Genomic DNA, 13,580 nt, shown 5'->3' with positions numbered 1-13,580 from the left:
CTTGCAAAGGAGGATAAAGCCCGGACGTGGAGGGCTCGAGGTGGGCTTGGACTGCTGGAGGTGCTAAGAAACAGTTTCCTTCCTCCTCAGATCTCTCCGCAGCCTGCGACAGGCCAGGTTTCCCAAGCAACTCATCTGGCTGGGTTAAGAGGGGCCAGAGAGGGTCTGGGGTGGGGGAGGGAAGGCTGAGGCCCCAGCTTGTCCCTGCAGCTGCTCGGGTTCCAAATGCCTGGAAGCCTGGACTCGTTCCCACCCAGCCGAGGCAGGCTGCAGAGAGCTGACTCCTTTAAGCCGGCCCCGGCGTTTAACCCCAGAGCCACAGGTTCTGCCCCGGCTGCCCTGAGGCTGGCCTCATGGGGGTGGCGCCCCCCACCCCCGCAGCGTGCCCCTCCCCTCCACGCAAGCGAGCCCAGCCTGGCCCCCTCACAGTCACGTGTCCCTCGCGGAGGCCACTCCACGAGTCACAAGGCAGAGTTTCCATTGGCGTCAAACGTACGTGGATGCTGGATCTGGGATGGACAGGAGCCAAGAGGGGAAAAGCCAGTTTTAGAAAATTCACATGCCTAGGGGTTACAGAGGGCAGACCCCCGAGGGCACCACATCCCCATGGCAGGGGTGGGAATGGCCCTTGGGGCATAGACCCAGTACCTGTGCACACTCTCCCTCTCTGTCCATCACTCCCACACACACATGCACACGCACACGCAAGCACACACATGCACACATGCACACACACGTACACACACTCCCCACTGACTGAGGAGGCCACACAAACCCAGGCCTGAGCCCCAGCCCACTGCCTGCAGGTTCAGACACTTGGGCACGTTTCTCAGCCATTTGGAGCCTCAGTTTTCCCATCTGGGAAATGGGGACAGTGATATCTCAGAGACACTGTAGCCATCACCGGAGGGGACCACAGACCACTCTCGGCGGGGGTGCCAGGCATCGTGTTCGCATCTGGTGAGGAAGGGTCTAGCCTGACCCTTGGCTTCCTCCATCCCAGATGTCCCTTGAGGCATGTGGCCTGGGGTGGGGGATCCGGAGAGGAAGAGAGACAGGCCAGGATGCACGGTGACCCCAGGTGAGGCCCACAGACCCGGGTAGATGACCACCACTCCCACTGGAATCCTCAAGACTGGAGCAGCCAGGAAATTCTGTCCAAGCCGAGTCCCTGGGTTTGCGAGACCTTGCACTCCACCTCACAGGGGTCGTCTGGGTTTGTGGTCTCTGGCCAGGTGGGTGTGGGAGCCTCTCTCCTCCAGCTCAGTCTCACACTACACCAGAAAGGGAAGGGCAAGAGCACTCCCTCAACCCAGAAGACCCCCAGATCAAGAGACCACCCAGGCTACAATCAACTCCGATGGCGCTTTTAATCACCCCAGCAGGAATGGCGACTGTAAACAGACATTCAACGACTTCCAGAGACACACACACCTCCCGGGCAAAACTGTGTTTCCATAAACCTTGTAGAAATGACTCGGAGAGCTGGCTGAGTGAGGGCCACCTGGACACCAGTGTGCAGGCACCGAGTCCTCAGCACCGCCACACTCAGCCGTCCTGCGAGCCCCAGACCCTGGAACACTCCAGCTGCCTCTCCACTTGTCTAGTGGGATGTTTCCTCCCAGTGCCCCCATTACCCCACACCCCCGTCTTCTTCTGGGCTCCCGGTGGCTCCCCCAACACTTGCTCTGCTGATGGGTGCATTCTCCCCAAGTCTGGCCGGGAAGCCATCCTGGTTGCCTCGGTTTCCCCTGCTGGCCAGGCAGTCAGCAGCTCCTCAGTGGGAATGCCACTCTTTGCCACCACCCGGCCTGGGCTCAGTGGGATGCCTGCACCTCCCCACGTTGCACTCCTCCAGCCCATTCTCTGGACACTCGGATGAGAACAAGGCTACTGGTCAGGGGTGTGAGGGCAGGGATCAGCCTCAGAGACCATCCCATCTCTGTGAGTGTCCTGCAGCTGCCAAGCAAAGTGCCACCAAAGGGGCAGCTGAGACCAACAGAAATGTATTCCCTCTTGGTTCTCAGGCCGGAAACCCGAGCTCAAGGCGTCTCTTCTGTCAGCTCCAGAAGAGAATCCGTTTCTCGCTTTCCCAGCTTCTGGTGTTGCTGGCAACCATTGGCATTCTTGACTTGTGGCTGCACTGCTCCCATCCCTGCCCCCGGAGTCACGTGGCCTTCTCCCTGGCCTTGCTGTGTGTCGCCTCCTCTTATAAGACTCCAGTTACTGGGTTTAGGGTCCACATAAATCTAGTAGGACCTCACCTTGACTTAATCACATCTGCAAAGGTCCTTCTTCCAAATAAGGTCACATTCCCCATTTCTGGGTAGATGTAAGTTTAGGGGGGCCGCTATGTAGCCCAGTGCCATCCTCCTACAGACCCCAGGATGGCTGAGGAATCCAGTCTCAGCTGAGATGCATCAGGCTGCTTAGGATCAGAGCCTGGACCACACTGAGCACTCACATTCTCTCCTGATAGTCTTTCAAGCATGCCAGTAACGTCTGTTCCTGGAAACCCCAGGTCAATCCCCACCACCAGTGCTCCTGCTGCCTGGAGAAGAAAATGCTCCAGACCCCTCCTTCCCAGCCTGCTGGGTTCCCTCCAACCCAGGCCCAGCCCCCTTCTCCAGGGATTGATAAGACGCCATTTCCAGATATATTGTTAAGTGGCAAAAGCAGGCAGCAGTACGCAGTGACCCGTCTTGTGCGTAATAAAGTGTAAAAATATGCATATGTGCGTGTTTATTTATAGATGCAAAAGAAAAGCACTGGAAAGATAAATCAGAAACTAATAAAAATGGTGACTTGACGTGTGTGTGGAGTTAGAAATGGAAGCTGCCCTGAAGATAAGTTGTCTTTAGTGTTTGACCCAGAACTATGTGAACGTTTTCCATATTCAAAACAATTTGAATGTGTTAAAATTTAAGTTTAAAAGAGAACATCCTTGGCCGGGCGCGGTGGCTCAAGCCTGTAATCCCAGCACTTTGGGAGGCCGAGACGGGTGGATCACGAGGTCAGGAGATCGAGACCACCCTGGATAACACGGTGAAACCCCGTCTCTACTAAGAAATACAAAAAACTAGCCGGGCGAGGTGGCGGGCGCCTGTAGTCCCAGCTACTCGGGAGGCTGAGGCTGGAGAATGGCGTGAACCCGGGAGGCGGAGCTTGCAGTGAGCTGAGATCGGGCCACTGCACTCCAGCCTGGGCTACAGAGCGAGACTCCGTCTCAAAAAAAAAAAAAATAATAATAAAAAAAAAAAAATAAAAGAGAACATCCTTAGAAAAGGAAAACAATGAAAGTGGAAATTTATATAGAGTTTGTGACATAACTGAAACAAACACAAAATTATTTCAAGTGGCTTTAGAGTACAGAATTTAGACTTTTTTTTTAACTGGTGGCATGTATTTTAATGGCAAGGAAATCAAATGTATCGTTCAGTAGGTCTTAGTGTTAAGTTTGGCATTGTTATTTAAATTTTTTCCTCTTCTAGGATAAAGTCAGTAAGTAATTATATGAACGATGTAAGGAACCAAAATTATTATTACCGAAAGAGAAAAAATACACAAATACAAAATCCAGTAGGTTAAGAGTAGCATTGTCATCTTAAATTTGAATTGGAAATGTGAATGTAATCTCATAACTTATTTATTCATTCTGATTGTCGATTGATTGATTGATTGAGACAGGGTCTTACTCTGCTGCACAGGCTGGAGTGCAGTGGCATGATCTTGGCTCCCTGCAGCCTTGACCTCCCGGGCTCAAGCCATCCTCCAGCCTCAGTGTCTTGAGTATTTGGGACCACAAGTATGCCAATACACCTGGCTAATTTTTGTGTTTTTTGTAGAGATGAGTTTCACCATGTTGCCCAGGCTGGTCTCAAAACTCCTGAGCTCCAGCAATCCACCTGCCTCAGCCTCCCAAAGTGCTGGGACTCCAGGCGTCAGCCACTGAGCCCAGCTAATCTCATGAAAGTGCTGGGATTGGCCAGGTGCGGTGGCTCACACCTGCAATCCCAGCACTTTGGGAGGCCGAGGTGGGCGGATCACGAGGTCAGGAGATCGAGACCATCCCGGCTAACACAGTGAAACCCTGTCTCTACTAAAAATACAAAATCTTAGCCGGCCATGGTGGCGGGTGCCTGTAGTCCCAGCTGCTCGGGAGGCTGAGGCAGGAGAATGGCATGAACCCGGGAGGCGGAGCTTGCAGTGAGCTGAGATCACACCACTGCATTCCAGCCTGGGCAATGGAGTGAGACTCTGTCTCAAAAAAAAAGAAAAAACAGAAAAAAGAATTTCATCCGCACACCAGCAACAAAGCACTCACAGCAAAAGACCTGACACTGTTAATTTTTTATGGAAATAAGAGATATCATACAGTTCTCCTATTTTCTATGTTTGGAAATTGTCATCATAAACAGAGGTGTGCAAGGCTAGGGAATGAGGGGCCCTGTCCCCACCTGCGGCATCCCTGCTTTGTTTGCTGAAGCTCTCGTCCCCATCCCCGAGGTCTCACTCTGGTTATGGCCCCAGCCTTTTTCCTCCCCTCCTTCCTGCACCCTTGCCAGCTGCTTGGCGCCGGTGAAATGTGTTTATCAAAGCTCCTGGCCCAGCCTTGCTGACTCAGAGAACCTGATGAAGGAGGGGAGAGTTGAGGAAGAGAAGGTGCAGCCGGGGGTCACTGGGGCTGGAGGGCCTCAGAAGCCACTGGCAGGAGAAGTGCCCTGGCTCTGTGCTCTGGGAACGAAACTCAGCCTTCCTCTCGCTGCTTGCTTGTCCCTGGAGTCAGGGGCGTGTCTCCCACCACACGGAGGCAACGCCCACATGTGTCCCCAGTTGCACTGAGATACGCCCAAGGGTGGTACCCGCAAGGTGCACACACCGGTGACAGGTGACGTGCCCAACAGCAGCTAAGCTGGTACACTGGTGTGTGGGGGAGGGGTAACGCCAACTGGATTTTCCCCACTGACCTCGCCTGGACATCCCCCACACCGAGACTCAAATCGTCTCTCATTCCTGATGTCTCATCTGCTGACTGGCCGTGACGTCTAACTGGTCGTCCTTCTCTCTTTCCCAGTGTTTTCCTGCCAACAGGAATTGAGATCTAAAGGTCTGGTGAGGCTCAGCTTCACTGCTGAACCAGAAGAATGAGATTCAGGTGGGAGATCCCAGGCACTGGCTCCCCGGGCTGGCCTCCCCCAGGGCTGGCCTATCTCAGGGCCTGGTCAGGGCTGCAGCTGCCCCACCCCAAGGCTCACCCCTCCCTAGTGAGGGGATTTGGAGCCTGACCTTGTCTCACTGGTGGGAGGGGACAGAGCAACGTTTTAAAGCAACAGGGGACATGAGGCATCCATGCATTTCATTCGGATGTTTAGGAGATAACCTTGCAAGTGTGCAGATTCCCTTATGACAATATTCCCTGCAAGTGTCATAAATCTATAATAGCGAAGAGTCAAAAACAACCCACATTTCCTAAAGCAACCCTGAAATAAGGCCATGTCATGTCAGAAAGGAATATTTAATGACACAAAAATGCTCTGATACATTAAATTGGAAAGGGAAGCAGGTGTACAGGATGGCTCCAATTTGTATTACACTCTATTATGAAAAATAAGCTGGAAGAAAAGACACGAACGTTTGTCAGAACTGACATCTGCCGGACTGTGGAACGGAAGGCGACTGTCACCTGTGTTCCATAGGACTTTCCTGTATGACTGCACGACTAACAGCGCGTCTCCCTCACTCCGGTGCTGTTCTCGGAATCCTGTCTAGAGCTATACAGGTGACTCGTGGGTATTACGATTGACACTTTGCAAAAGAGGAAACTGAAATTTAAATATGAAGGCAGCCCATCTGGGGAGCAGCTGAGTCAGGATCCCAGCCTGAGGCTCTGCAACAACAGCACCCCAGAGGCACCATGTGGCTTGGGGACCTCTGCACATGCAGCTTCCAGTGGGATTTGTCTGGGTGTTGGGAGCTCTAACCATGAAACGGCTCCTCTATACCCAGCTCCATGGGTGAGGAGCGAGGTTTGTGCCCCTCGGGCCCTGACAGTGCCCAGGCCAGGGGGCCATTCCTGGGAGTGCCCAGCCGGCCCCGAGCCTCAGCAAGTCCAGCAGAGCCCATGGATGTTGGGGATCCCAGTCTTCCACTCTGCATGCCTAGAGTAAGCCTCGAGGTGGGGCAGCTGCAGCCCTGGCCGGGCCCTGAGAGGAGCCAGCCTGGGGAGCCAGTGCCTGGAATCTTCCACCTGACTCCCACTCTTCTGGTTAAGCACTGGCTTCTTCTGCTTAGGTCCCTGGAAATAAGAGACACTTTAGAGAGGGGATCACATGTTTGGTCTCCCTGAGCCCCGCTGGGTGCTTTCCATGCACCGTCTCCTTGTACCACCCACTTTACAGATAAGAGGACCTAGAGTGCGGACCTGGCCAGGGTTACATGGGGTGCAAGGACCAGGCAGGATCTGAACACAGGCTTGTCCGTGATGAAGTCCTGTGAGCACCAACCACAGTGGTGACCAGAAGGCAAAAGGAGCATTTGAAGCCAGGGATGTGCAGATGGAGGCCAGCACCCAGGAGAGTGGCCTGCATGTGGTGGCCTCAGCTTCCAGGAGGTCCTGTGGGCACAGGGCTCTGGGCTGACTCAGAGCTGGTGGATGCAGAGGTTAGCTCCCTCCCATGCATAGCCAGGCTCTGACCCAACTTTAGGCCCTGGGGACAAGAGGGGCTGGGAGAGCCCTGCCCACCCAGGGGGCAGGCAGTCACCCCAGCGTGGAGCCTGGTTCTGCCCTCGGGAGGTAGTTCCTTTGGTTGGACCAGAATGTCTGCTGCTGATCAGGAGAGGGCCAAGGGGTAGGGGGTGTCCCATGCGCACCCTGAGAATTGCACCAGGCTCAGGGAGCAACCTCAGCCCTCCTCGTGCAGAGCTGCAGCGGACAGTGCCAGCCCTTGCTGGCCCTCACACACGCAGGATGCCCCCAACACGGCTTGAGGCCTTGCAAGACATTGGGAACCAGGACATCTAAACCCTGTTGGCTTCCGCGGTGTCAGAGCCTCACCCCAACCAGAAGGCGCGTCGGGGACGTGGTCATGTGGTGTCTCCCTGAGCTAAGAGTGACTCGGGAGGCTGCAGTCAGACCAGGGTGACCTGGCCTGCCGAGTGACGGTGCTCAAAGAAGGACCCTTCAGCTCCTCCCTGCCAGGGGTGGGGCGGAGTCTCCCAGGGGTCCTCTCTGGGAGTAGGAGGCCTGAGGGGCAGGAGTGGGGTCCCAGCAGCCTCTCCCCCGGTGGCAAGGTGTGTATGGCTGCAGAAGCCCCGGTTCTGTTTCCTTGTCTCTGACATGGGGCTGATGGCAGTGCTTCCCCTCCTCGGGGAAGACAGAGGCACAGATTGGGAGAGGCGGCCAACAAGCCCTGGAGCACCAGAGCCGCCAGGAGCTGCAGGAGGCAGGAGGGACGCCCCTCAGCCTTCATGGAGAGTGTGCCTCCATCTTGGTCCTCTGGTGTCCAGAGCTGGGAGAGAAGACCTTTCTGTTGTTTTAAGCCACTCATTCTGGGGCACTTTGCTAGGGAAGCCCAGGAAACTCGGCAAGCATGGAGCTGGAGCCACCTGAATGACTCACAAGCAAGGACAAGAGGAGTGGACCCCGGGCATTCGGGGAAAGCTTTGAAAGATCCGCCTGCTCCCTCGGCACGCAGAAGAGGTCTTAGGGAGGGGCTGAGGGGTGTCTGCTCTGTAGGAGCAAGCTCGTGAACCTGGGGCTGGAACGGCAAGGCCCCAGCAAAGCCAGAGCCTGGGATGGGGAGCTGAGGGTGCAATCAGCTTGTCCCTGGGAAGGTGATGTAGGGATTCCCAGCCTCGCAACACATCCATCATCTGGGAGTTACCTGAACTATGTGGAAATGCAGATCTCCAGGCTCCCACAAGCGGCTTTGGGACAGAGCCCAGATGGGTGCATTTAGCAGCTCCCGCCTGACTCGGATGCAGGGCAGACCCATGGCACCTCCCGGTAGGTCAGCACGTCTGAGGTCACTGGGCCAGCGCAATGCTCCCCTTTTCCCAGTAGGTCATCGCGTCTGAGGTCACTGGGCTAGCGCAGTGCTCCCCTTTTCCCCGTGAGGTCAGCGCGTCTGGGGTCACTGGGCCAGCGCAATGCTCCCCTTTTCCCAGTAGGTCATCGCGTCTGAGGTCACTGGGCTAGCGCAGTGCTCCCCTTTTCCCCGTGAGGTCAGCGCGTCTGGGGTCACTGGGCCAGCGCAATGCTCCCCTTTTCCCCGTGAGGTCAGCGCGTCTGAGGTCACTGGGCTAGCGCAATGCTCCCCTTTTCCCCGTGAGGTCAGCGCGTCTGGGGTCACTGGGCCAGTGCAATACTCCCCTTTTCCCTGTGGCAAAGTGAATGTGGAGGCCGAGGTGGGAGCACGGCTGGCATCCACTGAGTGCCACCCTCCCAGCACAGGGCCAGAAGATGCACAGCAGGTGGCCTGGCTGTGCCATGCGGGCACCTGGGGACATGGGCAGGCCACAGCAGGGACCCAGGCACCTTGCAGGGACAGGCTGGGGATGCCTCCTCCACTCTTCCCAGCCCGTCCTCATAAAGCACCTGTGGGGCTCCTCCTGAGCCCAGGGAGACCCAGGCCCACATGGGCAGCAGTGTGGCTGGTATGTCATTGCAGCCAGGAAAATAACCCGGGAAATGACTGAAAATGCAGCCAGTCCGAATCCTGCGTGCCCGGCCCCTTCTCAGAAGGAGGGAGGAGGTTTGTCTCAGGCCGGCTCCCACGGGCAGCTGGAAGCCACCCAGCTCCACGGCCGACCTGCTGCCTGAATGACCGACATGTGGCCGTTCGGCTGCCAAGCTGGCTGGCTGCAAGTGCAAAGCTGGCTGAACAAAGCAGGCCATTACGAAGCAATACAGAAGGCATTTCCCCGCAACCAGGGCCAGCGGGCTGGCGCCAAAGGAGGCCGGCCATGCACTTCAGGCAGCACATTCATTCTCAAGGTCCTGCTCAGCAGGTTGCAGCCCAGGACGGCATGTCTAAGACTTCCATGGCAGGGAGCAGACAGGGCTGAGTCGGGGCGGCCGAGGGGTCACGGTCTGGAGAGGACTTAGACGCTCTGGACTGTTTCAGGCTCCGCTCTGCTTGGCAGAAGGCTCCAAGAGCCCTTCCCATGCGCAAGTCTCTCCCGTTTCCTCCACTAGCCCATCGCCAGCCATGCATTCATTCACTCACTCATCAAACCTACAATGAGCATTTACTATATGCCAGGCACTGTCCAAGGTACTGGGGACACAGCTGAGAATCAGTCACACTCCTGTCCCCCACTGGGACCCCTCTGCCCCGGCCATGTCTCCAGGGCTCCCTACAGCCTGCACCCGCCATTTTGCTCCCTCCCCTCCCCACCTCTCTGGCAGTCAGACTCTTATTTCTGTCCTGCGGCCTTCCCAGCCTCCTGGCTCCCTCCCCATTTCCTCCCACACTGCTGATCTCCCGATGAAATCCTCCTGCCCGTCATCCTGTCTTGGCATCTGCCTCTCAGTGGCCCTGGGCTCACAGTCTGGCCACCGCAGCTGAGTTTCGCACTGGCTCAGGTGTGGCAACATGGAGATTGAAAGGCTCTGAACCAGGCACCAGGAGCCTGGTCCCCAGGCCAGCCCTCCGTAAACCAGCTTTGTGGCCTCGGACAACCCCAGGCCCATCCTGGGTCTTGCTGTCTGGAGAAAGGAGGAAGCCGGGCAGACAGTCTCCAAGAACTTTCAGCCTCCGCACCGCTTGGTTTCTGGCTGGGCCCAGGGCTCTGCCTGCAGCATGGGGCTGTGCGTGGAGCCTCGGTGATGGGTCCTCCCGCCACTCTCGGCTGTCATCACTGGCCCAGGTGCCCTTGCCACACAGCACCATTTCCAACGGTGAAGGCCTTCATGTGGCACCTGTCGGGGCAACGTGGCCGGCACAGGCTGGGCTGGGGGAGAAAGGGTGCTGGGCAGCTCTGTGCCCTGTGACTTTGTGGGTCTGCCGGGCTGTCCTTATCTTGAAGACACTGTATTTTTTGACTCCTATAAAGCAGTGGAGATAAGACTGGCTCTGAGATGTATTATGACCCCTTGAGTAGAGCCAGGGGGCAGAGCCGCCTCCCGCGTGGTTTCCATGAGCATTGATAAGAAATGCCGCCGTGAGTGGAAACAAGGTCTGTGGATGGGCTCATAGGCTGTGGTTCCAGGCCCATGCCCCTCTCCAGAGGGAGCAGACCAGGGGAGGGTGGTAGAAGCATCCAGCGAGGGTCGAGGTGCCCCACCGGCCTGAGCCCCTGCTTTGGAAGCACCCGGAAGACAGATCGTGGGGCTCTGTGGAGCCAACCTGGGGTTGCCACCAAGGGCTCGTTTCGAAAATGTCTCCAATCCAACAGCAAGGTTTCGGGGGTCCCTGAGCCTCAGCCAGGTTCAGTTGCCTGAGTCACACCTGCTGAGGCCACTGTGCAGGTGCAGGCCCCACCCACAGGCACCCCCTTTTGGCCCACCCAGCTCCATCTCCCACCCAGGGGCGTCGCCCTGCATGGCTCTCCCAGCGGCACATCTGAGCTCCACCCAAGGCCCCCTCAGGCTCCAGAAGAGGAGACAAACCCGGAAGCCCCCACACAGAGGCCGGATGTGGTCAGGGGAGGGTTGGGAAGGAGGGACAGGCCTCCCACTGGGCATTCCCCTGGCCTCATGGGCCCGAATCCACTGAAGCCTGGACCCACTCTGGAGCCACATGGCCAGTTCTGAGGGTGGTGCCTGGGATGGCTCTCAGGACGGTGAGGCCTGGTGGCCTCTGTGCTCCATGTAGAGAAACAGCTGAGAAGGACGCTCCTCTCTCAAGGCAGTGAGGGGAGGAGAGGAGACGGCGGACAATCTGTCTTACCCGGCCTGGGCCCCAGGCTCGGGGGCCCTCCGTGACTCACTATTCAGGCATCAGAAGGGCCCCTGGGAGAGATTTGTGATCATGTCCCCAGGCCTTGGAGGAGAAACCACAAGGGTACCCTGAAGCCAACTCCTGGCCTCCACCAAGAAAAATGAGCTCAGAGAGCACAGCCAGCACAGTGCCAGGGCAGGGGGGCAAGGACCAGCTCAGCCTCTGGGAGGAAGGAGCCCAGGCAGTGGCCTCGGCTGGGATTGGGTACTGGGAGCTCCAGGACTCAGGGGCCCCCATCCTCAACAGAGGGATCAGAAATGCTGGGCAGCAGGGCTGTGGGAGCGCTGACCCTGAGGGGGTCACGGGGACAGTGAGAACAGGGAATTGTCATGTGACCCAGGGCTGAGTGGAGGAAGTGCCCCCACCTGGCCATGGTGACGCAGGAGCCATCGGTGTGGGCAGAAACCCGGGGTGGAAGTGGGCCGCGGTGCCTGGGCTCTCTTGGGGCCAGGTGACCAGCTCACAACTGAAACTGATGGTGAAACATTTCATCCGTCGGGGTGTATGAGTCAGCTCAGCCTACGTGACAAAGCACCACCACGCTGGGGGGCTCGAACCTCAGAAATCCCTGACCTCACAGCCCTGGAAGCCAGAAGTCTGATCCCTGACCTCACAGCCCTGGAAGCCAGAAGTCTGATCCCTGACCTCACAGCCCTGGAAGCCAGAAGTCTGCAATGTAGGGGTGGTCAGGGCCGGCTCCTCCTGGGGCTGTGAGGCAGCCTCTGGTCCTGGTCTCTGCCAGCTTCTGGTGGCCTGAGGTGTTCCTGGAGATGACCGTCTTCTCCCTGTGTCTTCAGTTTGTCCTCCCTGGACATGCCTCTCTATGTCCGAATCGCCCCTTTCAGTAAAGCCAGTCTTGTTGGGTCCAACCTGTGACCTCATCTTAACCTGATCTGCCAGGACTCTGTTTCCAATGAAGGTCCCACTCACAGGTATTGGGGATTGGACTTCAGCACCTTTTATGGGGAATACCATTCAAGCCATCATCTAGGGGAGGGGGGGAAGCTGCAGGCCCCTGTGGGCAGCGAGAGGTTAACCTTGCGCCTGCAGGATGGGCCCCACCCTCCCAGCCTTGGCCTCCCCACGGCCATGCACAAACATGAACTTGCATCTGCTTTTACGAGCTGGAAATTTAACATCAAATCTTTTCTACCATTTCGCTTTCTACATTAGGACCTGCAAGGACAAGAACGTTGTTTTTTTCTTTCTGTTTTACACTGAACTGATTCAAGTGGACACATTGCTGGGGTCAGCAGCAGCAGTGAGGTCCTTTCCCCGGTCTTGAGAACACACATGACTTTACATCCAGCCCAGCAGCCCCCACATACCCCTAGGAAGGGCCCAGGGAACACCGTCCTTGGTTTCCTCTGGGGCAGAGTTTTCTGGAACCGCACTGAGAGGACACTGAAAGCATTGAGAAGCTCGTGCTCCCCTGGACATATTTTATTGTTTTAATATGTAAATTGATTCCTTTAAAAAACAATCCACAAATCTCATGGCGGGCCTTTTTACGTGCATGAGCTCTAATTACTTGATTTTTTGGAAGCGCCTGAAAAATTATATTTCTAATTCCTCTAGGCCTGTCATGCAAGAGCCTTTTATACCTGCCGGGCTGTCCCTCCCGGGAATCAGACGCCGCGGTGCTGAGGAGGATGACGGCAGGAACCACTCCTCCCAGAAAAGGGCCTTGCAGCCCTGAGCATTTCCAGCTCAAACAGAAAGGATGCGTCCGCTAATGATGCCTGTCGCTATTTGCATCGTGGACGCGTTTCCAGGGTTTGCAGGCCCTGGAGAAGGAGGAAATGCTTCCCACCCCGTCACACTCAAGATCATGTCGTCATCGTCTGAGCTGAGTCACATCGCCCGGAGCAGACAAGAGGCCTGGCCCCCACCCGCTCTGTGTGCGCAGAGAGACGCTCTCAGAGGGACGGGAAGCCGGAGCCTCTGAGCCCAGCCTGGAGCATGGCAAGCCACGCTGGCTGGAACCCCTGGGCACACAGACTTGCTGAGAGTCCTGTCGCCCTGCTCCCCATTCCTGTAACCTCCCAAGGCTGGGCATCTGTCCTTTATGGAATGGGCCTTTGCCAAGCGCTGAACAGACCTTGATTCTAGAATGTCACTGAGCGTGTCTGGCTGCAGGGAAACGCGCTGCCTCCCCCTGGGGTTCGTTAGAAAGAGTTCTGAAGCCTTGCAGAGGGTGCGGGTGGAAAGTACCTGGGGTGGGGAAGCCAGGTGCAGAAAGCCTGAACCGAGAGCGCTCTGGGGAGGTTCCCAGCATCGGGCACACGGCGGGTTACCTGGAGGTCAGCAGCCACTGCAGGCGCTGCTTCCCCATCGCGAGGCTCTGCTCAGTACAGCCCAGCTTCAGCTTGGCCAGCGCATGCCCAGCTAACCCTCCTGGGACGTGCCTGGCAGCAGCCTAGACCCTAGGAACAAGAAGAAGAAAAGTCGTGACTCATGCACTTGGGGAGTTTCTGGTGTGGGCTTTGCAGGGATGGAATCTGAGCAGCTAATGATCAAACAGGAGGGCGGTTTACATGTCAGTGTTGTACCCAAGGTCCTTGGGGCAATAAGGGCTGTGGGCAAAATTCTGCTGACTACCCCCAGCCCTTCCATCCTTCTTCCTGAATAACAAGA

The 13,580-nt window shown here is 56.8% G+C and overlaps 1 protein-coding gene across 1 annotated transcript; it reads left to right on the top strand.

Moving 5' to 3' along the window:
* Positions 1–1,292: 1,292 nt before the first annotated feature.
* On the top strand, positions 1,293–2,574 carry LOC105472565 (putative uncharacterized protein encoded by LINC00322). The gene is given in 5 exon segments (XM_071095770.1): positions 1,293–1,644; positions 1,646–1,773; positions 1,776–1,813; positions 1,815–2,050; positions 2,052–2,574. Coding segments are annotated over 5 exon segments (882 nt in total). The 5' UTR covers positions 1,293–1,360; the 3' UTR covers positions 2,248–2,574.
* The last annotated feature ends 11,006 nt before the right edge of the window (positions 2,575–13,580 follow it).

This window comes from Macaca nemestrina, chromosome 4 (assembly GCF_043159975.1).
Source record: "Macaca nemestrina isolate mMacNem1 chromosome 4, mMacNem.hap1, whole genome shotgun sequence".
NCBI classification, from domain to species: domain Eukaryota; kingdom Metazoa; phylum Chordata; class Mammalia; order Primates; family Cercopithecidae; genus Macaca; species Macaca nemestrina.
This window is presented reverse-complemented; position numbering and strand designations above follow the sequence as displayed.